General features: G+C 44.7%; 1 protein-coding gene across 1 annotated transcript in view; it reads right to left on the bottom strand.

Annotated features, from left to right (window-relative positions):
* Positions 1 to 17,855, bottom strand: part of ZNRF3 (zinc and ring finger 3) — a 146,367-nt gene that overhangs the window by 54,535 nt on the left and 73,977 nt on the right. The window contains exon 2 of the mRNA XM_057526534.1: positions 633 to 758. Coding sequence (XP_057382517.1) covers positions 633 to 758 — 126 coding nt within the window. The remainder of the gene's footprint in view (positions 1 to 632; positions 759 to 17,855) is intronic.

Genomic DNA, 17,855 nt, shown 5'->3' with positions numbered 1-17,855 from the left:
GACCATAATTGCTGTCTGCCATTCTGAAACCAAAAAAGCTCTACAACCCCAAAGTCTTTTCAGAACTTACTTGGCAGCGAAACTTAATGGCCCTGAACTCATTTGGAGGCACAGCTGCCCTGAACTAACACGGGGCTATTTAGATTTTAGTTGTCCCACTTAATGTGAATATCCATGTAGTTTGCTACACAAATATGCATGTGTCTGGTTCCTGAGGACGGCCCCACATCTCCTGGGGGTTCCTTAATACAAAATATGTGCATCTTAATACCTTTCTAAATGCCTCAAATCTCAGAATTCTGAAATATCTGGCCCCAAGGGTGTAAGATAGGGATTGTGAATCTCTATTATCAACCCAGTTCACAGAGAAGAAACTGAGACTCCTCGAGGGGAAGTGACCTGCCCAAGGCCACACAGTGGGCAGGGTGGAGCCCACTCTGAGGCTGGCAGCTGCCATCAGAGTCCAAGCTTCTGGGTACCATGGGGGGCTGCTCCAAGACATGACTTCAGCCAGGAAAGAGTGCTGTGCCAGCAAGGCTCTTCTCCGTAACCGGCTATTTGAGGAATTGGGGAAATGAGGGTGTGGAGAACACCAATCAAAACGGGAGCAATTCGGAGGGCCTGGTGCTTACCTTGCCGAGGACAGTGAGGCATGGTTTCGGGTCCAGTTCTGGCTGTTCCAGCTTCACCACTCCTACCCAGCCATATTCATACAAGTCCTCTTCGTCATTGTTATTACACAGGCCCAGTGGGTGCATCTAGGAAACAAATGGAAAGAAAATTTCAGTAGGCAGGCTGCAGACCTGCTTGACTCCCGGTGTGCACGTCTCAGACTCGACAGTCAAAAGCAATCTCAAAACTTAAAGTTATATGGGGGGGATGGGGGATGCATTTTTCAACCCATTGAGTGGATCCTATTTCAGTACAATGAGGTGAGCCCTGGGGAGAACACAATAGAGCCACTACAAATAGACTTCACAGATGCTTTCTCACTGCTTTGTAAGCAGTGGTCACCCAAGGTGGACACCACCCAGTGGGATGTAGGAAAAGAGAGACAGTGTAACTCCCACATAAATGCCGGTCTAGATGGCTGTGAAATACCATAACATTCAGTGGCAGCTACAGAGGAGACGAGCTAGGTCAGCATCCAAAACTATTTGGCTTCCAGACCTTAACAACACATCTACTTCAACTGACGCAAGAGGACCTCGAAACACATTCAGGAATTTATGGAGAGACCACTAGACATACGGCAGAATCACCAGGATAATTAACAGGCTACCCCTGGTTACTGGAAAACAGATGAAATGCTTTGAGGTTTCTTCAAAATTTGCAAAACACAAAATCAAAGATAGGTAGGAGAGCACTGTCAAATTTTTACTAGTAAAAGTGCATTTAGTGGAAGCCTGAACACAGAATGATACTATGGCTTGCGCTCACAATTCTAGTATTGAGTTTTATCAGACCCTAGAATCCCTAATAACCATCTGAGAAGAGGAAGTCCTTGTGGATAAACCTAACTTACCGAGACGTGAAGGAGTCTAGCACGGTGCTAAGCTCTTTAAATAATTGGAAGAAATATGTCTTTAGAGTCATGGCATGTTAAGAGATACAAGAGACTGAAGAATCTACTGTGTTAGCCAGAATAATGGCCCATGAGACATCTATGTCCTAAACCCCAGAACCTGTGAATACGTTACTTTACAAGGCACCAGAAACTTTATAGACGTGATTAAGTTTAATATATTGGATTACCTGGGTGAGCCCAATGTAATCACAAAGGTCCTTACAAGGAAAAAAGAGAATCGTGGAAACAGAGGAGATGTGACCAGGGAAGCAGAGGTTGGAGTGATGTGCTCAGAAGATGGAGGTGGGAGCCATGAGCCAAGGAATGCAGGCGGCCCGCCTCCAGAAGCTGGAAAAGACAAGGAAAAGGATTCTCTCTAGACCCTCCACAAGGAACGTAGCCCTGCCGACCCATTTTTGACTTCTGACCTCCAGAACTATGAGAGAATAAGTTTGTGTTGCTTTAAGCCACTAAGTTTGTAGTAACTTGTTATAGTAGCAAATAGGAAACTAATACACTCTCCTTATCCCCCACTCATTTTACGGATGAGAAGTTCAAGATAAACAGCTTTTCCAAGGCAAGGCAGCCAGCAAGTGGCTGCCCCAGGGGTGGCCTGGCCCTTGAATTCACAGTCCAGTACCTTCCAACTCCACTTGCTTAACTTTATTGTCCCTTCTTCTGAGAGCTGGTCACCTGACTGGAGAGAAAAGACTAAGAGGTAAAATCTCTGTAAAGAAAGGCTGCCTGCCAGCTCTGAACTGGGTGGTGTGGGAGTGTAATGTGAGTTTGGTGCAGGTGGCCAGAGTTGCAGCTGAGCTTCACAGGGAGAGCTGGACGGGTCCGGGGCAGGGGAGAGGACGGGTGGCCATCCACGCCCGGGGACGAGGAGCTGAGGGATTCAGGGGGAGAGGAGAGGCTACCTGAGCAGCATGGGGGGGCCACAGCCGACACCAAGAAGAAAGAGACAGGCTCAAAAATCAGGAAGGCGTGTGGACACCAGGACAGCACCACAGGTTCTTCGGAAAAGCGGCGCACCGACAACAGTAATTTGAGGCAGGCGGGTTGCACCTTCTGGCAATGGTGGCCCTGGACTGGAGAGGATGAGTGAGTGGAGGAGGGGAGGGAGAAGCCCAGAGGGCAGAGATCCTCGGCAAGTCGATGGAACCACAAGGAAGGGTGAGCGCCGTGAGCTCAAGGGGTGGCTGGCGGCTGTCTTCATAGCAGGCACAGGATAACCCTGCCCTGGGAATTGCAGGACCTGAGATGGGGAAGCCTGTGACATATGATTTTTGCACCAGCCCTCAGGCTCGAAGAGTCTGCCCAAAGGACCAAGGAGGGTCCTGCAGTGCAGTGGACGGCACAGCTTCCCTCCAGCTGCCCCTGAAAAACTCAGCCCACTCTAGGATGTTCGATGGTTATTAAATGATGAGCGGCTTGAAATGCAGATCTCCAACTGGAGAGGATGGGCAAGGGCAATAAGCCAGTCGTGCCAAGAGCCAGGCACTTCTGACCCTCCAGGAAGTGGCTCCCAGCCGGGCTCAAGTCAGCTTCCTGACATCCCAGGTCAAGTCACGTCAACGGCAGCCCCACTACTGACACTTTTCTACAGTGTTCCATGATATTTTTAACCTGGCCATGTGCCTTGGAGGTTTCCAGGGGGAAAGGTGCTTTTTGTTACTTACACCTGTATAGGGTTTGGTCAGTGATAGAGAGCTGCATCGAGGGAAGCAGAGGAATCATGCAGGTCTAAGACTTTGTATGTGTATTAAAACTTTACTGAAGAAGCCAGATATAAAAGGCCATATATTGTATAATTCCACTGATATGAAATATCCAGAACAGGCAAATCCATAGAAACAGAAAGCAGCAGATTAGTGGATGCCTGCCTGGGGGAGGGGGAAACGGAGAGTGACTGCTTAATAGGTACAGGAGTCCTTTTACGGTGATAAAAATGTTCTGGCATCAGATGATAGTAATGGATGGGTGATCACCGTGAATGTACTAAATGCCTCTGAATTGTATACTTTCAAATGGCTTAAGTGGTAAATTCTGTATCAGTTTTACCACAATAAATAAGTTTTTTAAAAAAGTCCCAAGAGTCAGGGACTTCCCTGGTGGTCCAGTGGGTAAGACTCCACGCTCCCAACGCAGGGGGCCTGGGTTCGATCCCTGGTTGGGGAACTAGCTCCCGCACGCACGCTGCAACTAAAAGATCCCGCATGCCACAACTAAGAGCCAGTGCAGCCAAAATAAATTATAAATTTAAAAAAAAAAAAAAAAAAAAAGTCCTAAGAGTTTACTCAGAAATGACTGCCCTCAGCCAACATGGGAATCCACAGTGTAGGACGATGTGGTTTCCACCCTTCCAGAACCTAAACCAACCACCAGAGCCCTTCGGGAAACTGTGTCCTGCAGAATACTAGCCCTGCACGATGATAAATGGGTTCCTGCACACGCAACTAATGCTGAGGAACAGGACATAGGGATTCGGGATCTACATTTGGAAATTAAAGCTCTGCAGAGGCCTAAGGTTTAAATAACTTAAAAGGGTTTTAACCTTTGCTAAAACCAGCATTTCCTACCCGTTGATGATCAACCCATTTTGTGTTTAATATGCTCACACTGTTTCATGGGACACACTCTGAGAAATGCCAAGTTAGGGAGAGCACAGGTACATGCGTGAGAAGAAACAAACCTAAAGTAGATGTGATCCGAGCCAAACGCTGACACGCATGATGCGAAGAGCAAAGGCTGCAGTGGGAGGAGATGGAGGGACGGTGGGGGGCGGCTGGAGAGAAGGGGGGGCCTGGGAGGGCGGGAGGAGGAGGAAGGCGGGACTGTGAACCCAGAGCAGCAGAAGCAGGAGTAGAAGCTGAGGCCCTTAGCAGACCAGGCTGAGGCTCGAGCTGTGGGGCAGGACACGTGGCCACGGGAGGCATGGCAAGAGGGCGTCCGGAGCACTTGTAAATCCCAACTGCGTGAGCCTCACACATGCTGAGGTCCCCCTGGCACCCTGGGCCGCACCCCATGTGGGGCCCTCCCCCTCCTTGGGCCCAAGACTCCTTTACAAAGCATCCGCTGTCACTGGGGTGACTGTGAGCAGCTCAAAGTGTCAGCCCTGTCAAGGGTGTTGACTTCTGCACAAGGATCAAAGATTTAAAAACCAAAAGGAATTTTTTCTCAAGTGCTGGTGGGTGTAATCGGTTGGCGTGGGTGGTTTATTTTCCCAGGGAGGGTAAAGGGCCACCAAAATCACATCTCAGAGCATCCAAAACCGACCTCACCATCCTCCCCCTTCCCAGCTCCACTCCGGAGTTTCTTCTCTTCTGAGTTCCTTATTCTAGTCTGTATCTCCAGAGGCCCAAACTACTGGGGCTGTGAATTCAACCTCAGCTACGTCTCAAGTGTAACTGGCCTCTTTGACTCACCTGCCAATATTGTACAATTCAGGTCTCTCTCAGCTCACCCCTGATGACAGCATCAGCTTCCAGAAATGCCCGCCACCCTAGGTCTCCAAACATTTACGCCCTGGGGTTCTCTTTTCCCAAGGGCTCCAAGTTATGAGCTCAGCAGAATGCTTTATAGGGAAGCCATAACATGAAAATATTCACTCATAAACTTACCTGTGTCAAAGGATGGAATATTCTAGGCAAAGGCATAAAATGCAAACAAATATGCCAAGTCTGGGGAAAGTGAAGGAGAGGGTTTTCTTGTTAATTGAGCACCAACTATATTACTCTGTTTATGTATTTTATCTTGTTTAATCCTTACAGCAACCTCTTGCTAATTGGTCTATCAGATGATAGAGTGACTAGACCATGTCGATAAATTGCAAGCTAGAACCGCAAATCAGCCAATGATGCAAATATAACAGAGTCCACCAAAGTCATATTAGTCAGCAACAGGATCCACTCAAAGCAAATGGCAAACAATCTAGCTAAGGATTAAAGAAGAAATCCACATGGGGGCTTCCACAGAGAATGATCAAAGGATTAAGACAGAACTTCGGGAAAAGAGAGAGTTCTCTAACATTTTTGGAAAAATGACTTTGGGTGATCCTGCTGCTGGAGTCAAACGTAAGCGAAGGATGTCACATCCACATTCTCAGACAGTTTTGCTGGAAATATCCCAACACTGCCAACAGGGGATTCGCTCTTTGTTCTCAGAAATCAGAACAAAGTTGCAATTATAATTTAACTTGTTAAATTCAAATACAAACTTATTTTCTGTTCCACGTTTCAAGATAAAGCCCCAACCAAATCTTTCTACTGTCTTCTGAGAAACAGTAGCCCTTAACTTGAAAAGATCCCAAAGTCCTTTTCTGGATCACAGTCATCTATGGAGAATGAGGACCTCCAACATATGAAACACATATATTCTAAATATTCAGTGAGACATTGCTGCCACACTATTGCTCCAGGCTGTCATCACATGAAAACCACGCTTGTGAATTCGTACATGCTGACACCAGCCAGTGACATACAGGCAGCGACGACACATAAGACCTGTGTGTGCAGAATTAATCTTAGGAGATTTCAACGAATGATGTTCAAGCATGTTAACTTTGAACTTAATGTGGCACATAAGCATTTAACAATTATAGGAATTTCTGAGTTTATTTTCTTAAAATGTTTGGGTGTGTGGGGTTTACCTGATCAGATGTTTGAAATTTAAGAAGTTTTTGCCTTCATATTTTTAAGAAGGTTAAAAATGGCTGAATTGGGGGTGGGGAGAACTGGATGAAGGTAGTCAGAAGGTACAAATTTCCAGGACATAAGATAAATAAGTACCAGGGATGTAATGTACATCATGATAAATATAATGAACACTGCTGTATGTTACATATGAAATGGTTAAGAGAGTAAATCCTGAGTTCTCATCACAAGGAAAAAATATATTTTTCTCTCTTTAATGTTGTATCTATATGAGACGATGGACGTTCACTAGACTTCTTGTGATAATCATTTCATGATGTATGTAAGTCAAATCATGATGCTCTACATCCTAAACTTATACAGTGCTGTATGTCAAACAAAACTGGAAGACAAAAAAATGGCTAAATCGTGTATAAGAACTCAGTGTTGTCAGAAAGAACCACTAATGAAAACATAAAGGAAAAACCAAATAAACTCAGAAACCTAGAATGGAACTTGACAAAAACTCACTGGACAGAGAATACTGAAGGAGGAGAAGGACAGCCTGAAATGAGAAGATAAGCAAAACTCCTGGGGCAGGTTCGGAGAAGAAAAATGCCAATAATTAACAAGCCACACTAAAACGTGAGGATTTAACAGAAGATATGTCCTGAGTTATAACTTTGGTCTTGTGCTCTCAGAATAACTTCGGGATGTCAACACCCTGGCTTAAGTCAATTGAAGGCAAATTCCCAGTTAGTCCTCTATCGGGAGGTTTGACATTAAGAAGCGGTGACTCTGGCTGCCTTACTCCTGATTTTGTTCTGAGGGGTGTTTGGGGAATGGAGAGGATGAGAGCTTTGGAATCATGTAACCATATTTTGAAACCTGCCTCTTATGGGGCATACCTCCTTGAGCAGATGACTCGATTTCTATAAACCTCTATTTTCTCATCTGTAAAATGGGGACAGTACCATCCACTTCAACAGGGTGCTGTGCAGATTAAATGAGATAAAATATATAATCTTAGTTGCACAGTAGACGCTCAATCAGTGGGAAAGCCCTCTCCTTCTTCACTTTCTCTTGGCATGTCACGTTTGCTTGCCCTTCATGCATTTGCCTAGAATTCTCTGTCCTTCAAAACCAGTTTAAACGTCAGACCTTCCATGGAGTTTTCTTGAATGCACCAATATAGCTAGTTGCTTCCACCTCTACATTCCCAAATGTTTTACATGGTGCTTTGCACAGTTCCTTCAGCCTCTCCTCTGGGATGGGTACCTGCTCCTACAAGGAGTCTTTCTCAGAGGTCCCCTTTCACCCCACCCAGAGCCTTGTGCCCAATAGGTGCTCAATAAATGACCGCTGGGTGTCTCCAGCCCTCAGCCTGGAGACAGGCCTGCTTCCGCATCTCAGCTCTGTTTGGGGAAGCCATTTGCGTCTCTGTTCGGCTAAGTGAGGGAACAGGACAAAGAGGTCAGGATTTCAACAAATTGCTGCCAGAACTTTAAAAGATCCGGCTCTTAGAGTCATTGATCCCCAAGTCACCAAACACATTCCCAGGACTTTACCGGCAATCTCAAGATTTACTGGGAATGGCACAGGAGCAAAGGATGTTCCTTCTTGGTCTCAGCAGCTGGGCTTGCAGAGGCAGGTAACACTCTCCACGTGCAGAAAACACAACGCCGTTGCCCTTCACTCAGGCAGGCCCACCACAGTGCTTTATGAGGGTGATGGAGGGGGAAGAGGAATAGAGGATTCCTTCCCTAAAAAGCAAAACCTCAAAATTTCCAGCCCCTGTCTGATCTCAGAAGCTGCTGTCAGCTCCGAGAAAACAAGGGAATAAACCGAGGAAGTGGCAGGCATGGGATCCAGGGCACAGAGAATCCAACAGAGAAGAAAAATAGACGGAAATCCCAGGAGGAAAGCTATGCCACCAGCCTGCCCGGTGACCAGCCCAGATGGGGTCAGAAGGATGAGGGCTGCAGGAGAGCTCCCAAAATAAGCAAACAAACAACAACAACCTGAGTCATCACCCGGTGGGACTGACAGTACTGAGAAGAGTGTTACAGTCCCGAACAGGATAATGAAATGTGATAATCAGATAGCAAACTAAAGTAATGGGGTGGGGGGGACAGTTATTAACTCCAGAAAAAAACCAAAAAGTCACACCAGAATTGTAAACCATAAGCAGGGTATGGCATGCATGGCCTGGCTGGGAACAGTGACAGCCATGATAACGTAAATCCTGATCTAAACATTGATTGTGATATAACTACACTGGGAAAATGCAGAGATGGGAAATGTGTGTATGGGGGTGGGGAGGTGGAAAGGCAGGGCAGGGGAAGGGATGAGGGGGGTAAGAGAACAAAATTGCCATCTTCCAGAGTAGGAAGTTGAAAAATGTATAAATGGGCTAAAAATATGAGGCAGTATAAGCAGGTTTAGAAATTATTGACAGAAATTTAGAAATATTCCCAGAGGTGAACGGCAGAAGAAACCACTAAATAATTGAAAGTAGTTGCCTCTGAGAATAGCAATCAGGGATGGCAAAGGGTACACCAGAGGAACGCTCTTTTAAATTAAAAGCCATGAAGTACTCTTTCCCTTCTGTAAACGTATACGTGCTTTATTTTGGTTAAGATCTTTGTAGGCACTGCTGGACAGATGTCCCCTTCCTCCAGGTGTTGCAGTCGATTCTCTGGGTCCTGCAGGGAAGCATTCCATCAGGCCAAAGAGAGACCCCAACAGGCAACCTGCACAGGACTATGGACTTGGAGGACTGCCTGGGACGACACTCGGGAGCCCCCAGGCCCTGGGCTGGGGACGGCTGGAACACAGCACACGGATGATTCAGGGAGAATGGTGCAGAAGGAACCAGCAGCCCTCACCACCCCCATAAGCCAAATAACTTCCAGGGGGCACCAGAGTGTGATGTGGATTTGGGTGTTACAGAGGTGGCAGACACAACAACCAGGGTGGTTGTTCTAGGGAGCCCCAGTTTTCTCCCAGGCACAGACAGATCCTATAACCTCTGCAAGGGGTGCTGAACATCCTACTTGCATTTCCAAACAAGGAGCTGCTCGGGCAAAATGGCTAACAATAAGCAGGGCGGAGTCCTGGCCACCATCAGTGCCAGGTATCGAGCATCTGGTTTTATGCTGAAACATGAAGATGGACCTTCTTCAAATTTCTCGGAGCCCGATGAGGTTGGCTATCATGGTTTCACTGTTTTGTTAATGGACAAAGACTCTATGGGAACTTCAAAGCCCAAAGACTATGTCAGACAAGGTTAAGTATCTGGAGAAATAGAACTACGTTCCCTTGGGTACAGGACATCAAGCCAAGCTTTGAAACCAAGACCAGCTCTTTAAGAAGCTTTCAGTACAAAATCCTTGAGATATACTGGGGCACTTTCCACACGTCTAAAAGGGCAAAACTGAAACCGGGGCTGGTGGTACTCTTATCCAAGGCTACAATATCTCCACACTCTGCTGGAAGTTTAAAATAACTTCAAAAGGGCCGCCTGCTTCTAAGTGGGTTACTGTTACACTGGAGCCAAACACGGAACGAATAGGAGGAGAGACATTTCACTCTGTAATATTATCTCATCAAAAAATTCCTGGGGATTTAAAAGGGAAACTTCCTTCCTTTTGTCCTTTTGCCGCCGCAGACCAGGCTAGGGTGTCACTGTGGTACAGAGTTTCACCTGAAACAACAGCCCTGGACCTTTTTTTAAAAGGTGTGGTGGCTAGAATCAAGACTTATAATTTACGTGAAAGAATGGAAAAGGACAGCTCCACCCATTTTTCTCTTGAATCATAAGGATTATTTTTTCTCTTCTATGTACAAGGAAACAGACAACTCTCTTTTGCTCTTTGAACAAACAGCCTGAACCTTTTTCTGGATCTAGAATCCAGAGGTACCCGAACACAGTTTTTTCCCACCGTTGTCATAGCAATGGGAACGGAAAGGACCCCAGACACAGAAAAGGAGCTGGCTGTTGCTGCTGTTTGTTGGAAACTTCCAAATGGGAATTGCCTGAGGATTAAAACCGGCATTTCTTCGCTGAGGGGTCTGGTTTTCCGAACACTGTCTTCTGCAGTGAGTATCACTTTTTAGAGAAAAACCAAGAACAGCCTCTACCCTGTTTGGTTCCTCTTGTTCTTGGTACTAAAAGAACAACTGAGAAGCTGCCTGTCGGAATCTGGGCAAAGCAGCAAGTATTTCAAATCTACCTTCTCACCTGAATATCTCCCAGCCCCTGAATTGCATTTTGTCAGATAATCATGTTGAAACTTAGATACGGCCCTGTGTATATCGCATGTCTGACTTTACAGACCTTCACTTAGAACTTCCAATTCCAAGTAGGTAAGGAGATTTTTCATAGGTTAAATTTTGTAAAAAAAAAAAAAAAAAAAAAAGTATCCAATAGCCGATAGGAAACGATCTGAAAATGTTAAGCAAAATTTAATTCTAAATCTATTCTTTAAATGACTCAAAGTGACACATACAGCTACCAGATGACAAGTATTGAGCTCTACATAGAAATTCACAGACATAGTTTTATTTTAAATTACAAGGCAACATCATAAAGGACGCTTGATTGTTCTTATTATAAAAAGGTAAGGATTTGGTACTTGTACACACAAAACAGTTATTAAATCAAGAAGAAATATATTGGAGGGGAAAGGGTAAAGAAGGCTTCTCATTCTTCCAGATTTAAAAAGAATACTATAAAACCACAAAATCAATAAAACTACATGATGCCAGTCTGAAACTAGAAAAACAAAACAAGTGGAAAAGAAATTCCAAAAACACATTTAAATTTTTAAAAGATCTTATGATGCAAACCAGGACAACATAAGGATGCAGAAAGGACTCACTTAATACATTCTGTTGGGACAGGTGGATAGCAATGCAGAGAAAAGCTCAGTTTGGCCGTCCATAAGTTATTCTGAGAATCAGTGAGGCAACTCGAGTTAAGGGAAGTCCTTTAGGACAATTAACAAGCTAGACAGTGAGAAAGGAGGCGGAAAGAGCAATATATTCTTAAAACTTCTCCATATTATCAGTAACAGAAAGGAATGAAGTGACAGTTATGGGATATATATAAATAGTTTATAGTAAGAAAACAGAAAGACCATCAACCTTGTTGCTGATGAATGCACAGTAAAATCACCAACGTAACTCAATGCTACTGGGTGTATGGGCTGCTGGGTGTATGTGGACACACCTGGCTGGCCACGCTGCAAATCGGCTCAATTTGGGGTAATCTGTCTATCAATATACAACAAACCCAAGATCCTATGACTTCCTTTCCCCCATAATTCCATTTTTAGAGCAGATCCTGAGGAAGTAACCTAAAACTAAGTCAAAAACAAATGAAATAAATAAATAAAACAAAGAAGTAACTTTCCATGATAAAATCTTCAAGCAGTCCTTCTCCAAACTATGAAAATGTAGAAAGAAAAAAGAAAATGTCTTCCCAAAGACTATATAATCAAACAAAACAATGTGCATAATTTATGGGATATTATATAATTATAAGAGGATAATGATGAAGATAACATGGTATAAAAAGTACCATGTATGAAATTTTAAGAAAAGCATATGTGCAAAACAACACCTATTTAAAAATACCATCTGCAGATGTGTGAAAACCGCAAGGAAACAAAGAATTTTAAAAGTTGATGGGTTTAGAGAGTAAGGGTAGCTGGAGACTTTCCTTTTTTGGATTCTAGTGTTCATCCAAACCAATATTTGCTGAGCACTGACCCTGTGCCGGACACTGTGGACAAGAAAAGGTAATTAAGACCCATTGTTGTTTGATCAGTAATTTGAAAAAAAAAAAATCTAAAATGTATGTGCATTTGCTGACACAACAGATGACGGAAATTTGAAGCTCACCAGGGCTTTTTCCTATAAATCAGCTCTATGTACAACACAGTTTAAAAGTAACAAACAGCATTACTAGGTAGTGACACGCATCCGCAAACAGATGTGCTCCTCCCCACAGCAACACGCCACCACAGAATGGTCCAGCAGCTGAGCGCACCCTGGAGAGAGCGTTCCGTGGGTGCTGGACAGGACAGCCAGGCACTGGAGCCTGCGCTGGCCAAGCAACACAGGCTGCCTGCAAGGGCTCAGCAAGAAAACATGAGGGGAAAGTATGATAAACAGGCATGCCGTGTGGAATCAACAATAAACACCATCCTAATGGATGATGACAGCAGTTTAGCGTCGGTCATCCCGACACGATGAGCTTGAGCCAGAGGCCACCTGATCACAGAAATACTTTATGAAGTTACACCATGGTTTTGGTTCCTTCCTTTGACACACGCAAAACAGATGGAGAAAAACACTCAAAACAAAAACAAAGCTAAAAATCCTTTCACCATCTGCTAGAAAATACACTCCCTCCCCCCACACAAAAACTTGTACCTGAAAGTTTATGGTAACATTATTCATAGCAGCCAAAAAAGTGGAAATAACCCAAACGTCCATCAACGGGTGAATCGGTAAACAAAATGTGGTATACCCAAACAATGGAATATCATTTGGCTACACAAAGGAACAATATTGATACATGCTACAACATGGATGAACCTGGAAAATATTAAGCTGAGTGAAAGAAGCCAGTCAAAAGTCCACATCTTCTATTCTCTATTCATATGAAAGTCCGGCATAGGGAAATCTATAAAGACAGAAAATAGATTAGTGGTTGCATAAGGCTGGAGGGTTGAGGAATGAAAGGATAGGGAAGTAGGAGCTAAAAGGTACAGGGTTTGTTTTTTGATATGATTTATATGTTCTAAAATTGATTGTGGTGATGGTCTACAACTCTGTGAATATACTAAAACCCACTAAACTGTACACTTCATACAGGTGAATTGTATGGTGTGTGAATTATATCTCAACAAAGCTGTTATTGAAAGAGTTAATGCAAATAAAGGGCAAGTTAGAAAAGAAAAAATAAATAGTAGGGCAAGACTCTAATTATGAGCAACGGTATGGCATGTTGAAAAGAACACAGCCCCAAGGTCCAGTTTCCTCATGTATAAAATAGGGACAGCGCCTGCATCACCTGAGTTAGATGGCACAAGCCAATGCACTCAGTAAATTAGGATTCCAAGGTTGTGGGTGAGGGGACTATATTAGGGCACAGTGCCTAAGAGGAAAAGGGCTCCAGCCAGGGCAGTGTCACCATGAAAAGAGTGACAACAGGAGATCAGTGAGAGCAGAGTGAGGTGGAAATAGAACTACTCCTATTCACCATGCCCAAGACCATGGACCCAAGCAAGAAACCTATCGCAAGAATGCAGGAAAGCAGGACACCAGTGATAGATCCAGAATGGGGGCAAGAGCCCGCGGGGAGGGGAAGGGCACCTCAAGTTCCTCGAGGACTCGCTAGCTACACCCACAGGCTACAGATTCACCCCCATCCCATCCTCGCTTCTCTGTAATTGCACTGGTGAGTTTCCAAACCAGAGCGCTTCAGAAAGGGTCACTTGATGAAAATCGCTGTTAATAACAGGGGCAGGGGGCTAGGGAGGAGAGGAAACCACAGCGTTAAAAGCAATAAATTATATGCTGTGCTTTGCCACCCTTACCCGACCTTGGGTGAGTCATATAAGGGCCACATTCTCTCTGATCCTGAGAGCAAGGGGAATGCCTGCCACCTGGGGGTTTTGGGAGGATTAATGAGATAATGTCTGAGCTGTGCTTCGGGCTCCCTGGAGACAATACTAGGTCTCAGGCACTATCAGCACAAGCTAGGACAGTTTCTTGCCCATTCCTCACCTCATTATGCCACCTGTGCTTTATTACGTCTGCTATTAAAGTTCTCTCTCAAAGAGTGGACCAGGGAGATCATAACCCAGGCTGGGTCTGCTCTGCCTGGCCAACCTTGTTAACGCCACTCCCTACACCCTGCTCATCAGCAACAAGGTACCTTGAACGTTCAGCACAGCGCCCAGCATTTGATGCCAGAGACGGATGGTTAAAAAGGCTCTCTGGACTTCTGGGTTTTAATTGAGACCCTTTGCTTCGTGTTACCGCCCTCACACCCCAACATTTAGGGCTCTAGGGGAGTGACTGCCAGGCTGGGGAGGGGAGCAGGAACAAGCTCCTGGAGTACTGAACTACTCTGTTCCTAGATGTCAGACTCACGGACAGGTTCTTGCAGGTTTTAAGTTCAAGGCTACCAACTAACGAAACCAGGTGGACTCTGAGTTCACATACAAAGAAACCTGCATTTACGGTGTTTCAAAGCGAGGGCAAGGCCATGTGTAAAACTGTGTGTGTGTGCAAAATTGATACAAAAAACTTGATGTGGGTCTCTGTCTTCAAGGGTGTCTATCCAGTTTGGTGAACTGATATTATAAGGGTGTTGTGAAGATTAGAGATAACATATGTTAAACTTCCAGAGCGGTGATTATAATAGCCGCTAACACTTATTTTGTGTTTGCCATGTTCTGGGCACTGGTTTTCTGGTTTTATAGGTGTCACAACTCATTTGATCCTAACAGCCTTGAGGTAGGTATTCTTAGTATTCTCGTTTTATAGATGAGGAAACCAAGACAGAGGTTCAGTGATTTGCTCAAGGTCACACCCAAGTCAGTGGCAGAGCTGGGATTTAAACCCGGGTAGCCTTTACCACCCTGCCATAGTAGACATGAAATATATTCCCATTACCTTCTTGGTGCTGAAAAGAAAGTAACATGTTTTATCTAATCCAAGCGCTAAGAATGGTGCCTGTCCTGATACCCTCTTAGTTATTTGATTAACCTTGAGTTTAAACAAACAAACAAACAATGAGAAAAAGAGAAGGCTTGGCAGGGATGTAGATAACAAGAGACTGTAGAAGTGATAAGTGATTGGGGAGGGGGGAGCAGAGCAGAATCAAATAGGTTCCCAGTTAAGAAGGACAAACTGAGCTTCATGACCCTCTGCCTGCACAAACCAAAGGTCCAAATCTAAGAATATGCAAGTATCCATAATAATTCAGCCAAACACTGGACCCATGTAAGATAGATGTAGCAATGGAAGTAAAAATACCAAATTCAAGATGGGGTCACATTTTGCAGGAAAGGAGAGGGAAATACTATTTCTTGGGCTTGTTCATAAATACCCAAGTATCTGATATATTGTTTCACATCTCACTCCCTTGATTTCTTACGAAAGCATAAACCGAATGACATTATTACGTAAGAAATCCACCCATAGCACCCCCATCTCAAGCACATTCTACCCACTCCATAAATCAGTGATCTCCCTAGTATGTCTCCTGTCTACTTTCAGATATTTTTCCCAAAGCCCTGAGTGGCAAAAACCTAATTCCTACCTCTGCAAAGCTCTTAGGTCCTTATCTAAATGAAGGGGAAAGGTGTAAAAAAATTAAGCGTCTGAAATTCAACAGGGTACCGAAAATACCTTGGCAGGAAGAAAACTACCAATCTGTGTCAACTTTCCTAACCTGAAGAAAAAAGTAACACATAATAGCAAATCGTAAGTGTACCAACTTGGTCCAGCAACAAGTTAATAAAGGAAATAGGTCATTTAAAGAAAAAAAAACTGGGAGGCGGCCAAAGCAGCAGGGACTACACCAGGCATTTAGTCTGTGTGTCGGCACAGGAGGGTAAGCGGCCAGTCTTCCCTTCTCCTTCACCAGGATGCAGCGGACCCACAGCCAGAAGCCCTGGCGAGAAAGATCACCTGCCACAATAGGAGCCCAGCGAGAGAACTTTAACTTACACCTTAGCCTGGAGAACTAAATAATTCCAGATCGCCCAGGACGTCTGTTTAGCTGATTTACCACCCTGAGGAGAGGCGGACAGAGCACGGACTCTGGGTCACAGCCTCAACTCGGTCTCTTACAGCCATGGCCTTGAACATGTCATTGTCATTTAGCCCCTCTGGGCCTCGAGGTTCTGCGTCTATAAAACATGGCAAGAAACACCCCAGCTCGTACATCTTCGGATACAGTGTGTAGCAGAGGGTGGCCACTTGAACACAGGTCCCCTTCCCGCTCAACGAGGCAATCTGTGGCTGCTTAAGGGCATAAACAATAACCTACTGCCTTAGCATTTAGGATCGAGGCTTGCGATGAAGTAGGATGTGGTCAGAAAAAAAGACTACCTTAAAACTGCCGCTCCTTGGTAGATTACCTGCCTTCTCTCTTTCAGTGGTTTGGGAGATTTTTGCTTTATCCCTACATTGGGCTATTTCACTGCAACATGCCTAGGGGTGGACTTGTGGGTTTATTTTAATTCACCTTGTTAAACAAAGCACTGTGTGTGTTTTCAATTTGAAAACTCATGTCTTATTTTGCTTCTGGAAAATTCTCAGCCTTCATCTTTCTGAACAGTGCTTGTCTGCCACTGCCCCATCTCTCTTCCTCTAGAACATCTATCAGACCAGGGTTGGAGGCGTAGGTCTGCCCTCCACGTGACCCAACTACTCTGTCAAAACATTTCTACTCCTCCGCCTGCATTCTGCATATCTTCCAATTCACTAATCCTATCTTCATCTTTGGCCAGTGTGGAGCTTCATTTATTAAGATTTAAATTTTGAGCTTATTTTTCATTTCCAGCATTTACAGGTTTTTGTTCATATCTACCTATTAATATTTCCTTTCTGCCTGTTGTGTTTCATATTCTCTTTTAGCTGTAATAAGGCCTTTCATCTCTGATAATTCTAAACACGCATTTTACACTTGGTATCAGAGGCCTCTATTTTCATTTAATCCTGAACAAATTAATCTCTCACTGTTGATTTTGTTGGCTAACTTTAGTAGTTCAGGTGTTCTGGAATTTTGGTTTGCAAATTCATACGGTCAGAGTTGGTCAGGAGGAGGTGGAGTGGGGCGAGGTAGGGTGGGGGGGAGGGGAGGTCTTCTCCGTACCATCCCTCCCCCACAGTTTTGTGGTCACTACTCCCAGGATCTGCAAGCCTAGAACAAGTCTCGTGTTGACAGACCAGGACCCCTCGCACACAGTGACATGGGTAAACTTCAGTCATGCCTCCAGGTGATGTTGGCCCATGAGTGCGCTGCAAGCTTGTGTCTGTTTCTTCCGGCCGCCCTAGACTTCACCCTGAGCAGTAATTGTCTTGGATGTTTTTAGCCTCCTTCCATAGCTGGAGCAGCCCAGCCCAAACCTTGTTTTCAGCAGTGAGTCTGGCTCATGGGCTACTTTTAGTTCCCTCTGCCCCAGCAGAGCGGAGCTCCCAGCTCCACCGCCCATTTCCAGACTCACAGCAGAGCGGGGCTGTGGCTTCAGCATCAATCTTTGCTTTGTATTTGTTTTTTACAGATGTGTTTATCTTGTTTTTGAGCATAATTACATCTTTAACTTTGTTTGGTGCTTGCAACTGGGGGGCAAATGGAAGTGATCCAAAATTAAACATATACACTGAACAGAAGGTGATATTTAAACAAAGACGTAAAGGGAAGTAAGGGAGAGAGTCACGCCTGGAGGAAGAAAATTATTCCAGACAAAGGGAACAACAGCAAGTGCAAAAAGCCTGAGGCAGGTCTGGAATGTTTGAAGAACAGAGTGAGCACGGGGGATGGAGCGCAGCAGAGAAAGGGGAGAGAGGGGACAGGAGGCCAAACCACGGAGGGTTACGAGCCCTCATAAGTCAATGGGAAATTC

Source organism: Balaenoptera acutorostrata, chromosome 13, assembly GCF_949987535.1.
Source record: "Balaenoptera acutorostrata chromosome 13, mBalAcu1.1, whole genome shotgun sequence".
NCBI classification, from domain to species: Eukaryota; Metazoa; Chordata; class Mammalia; order Artiodactyla; family Balaenopteridae; genus Balaenoptera; species Balaenoptera acutorostrata.
Note: the sequence above shows the minus strand (reverse complement) of the source record. Positions and strands in the feature narration are given on the sequence as shown.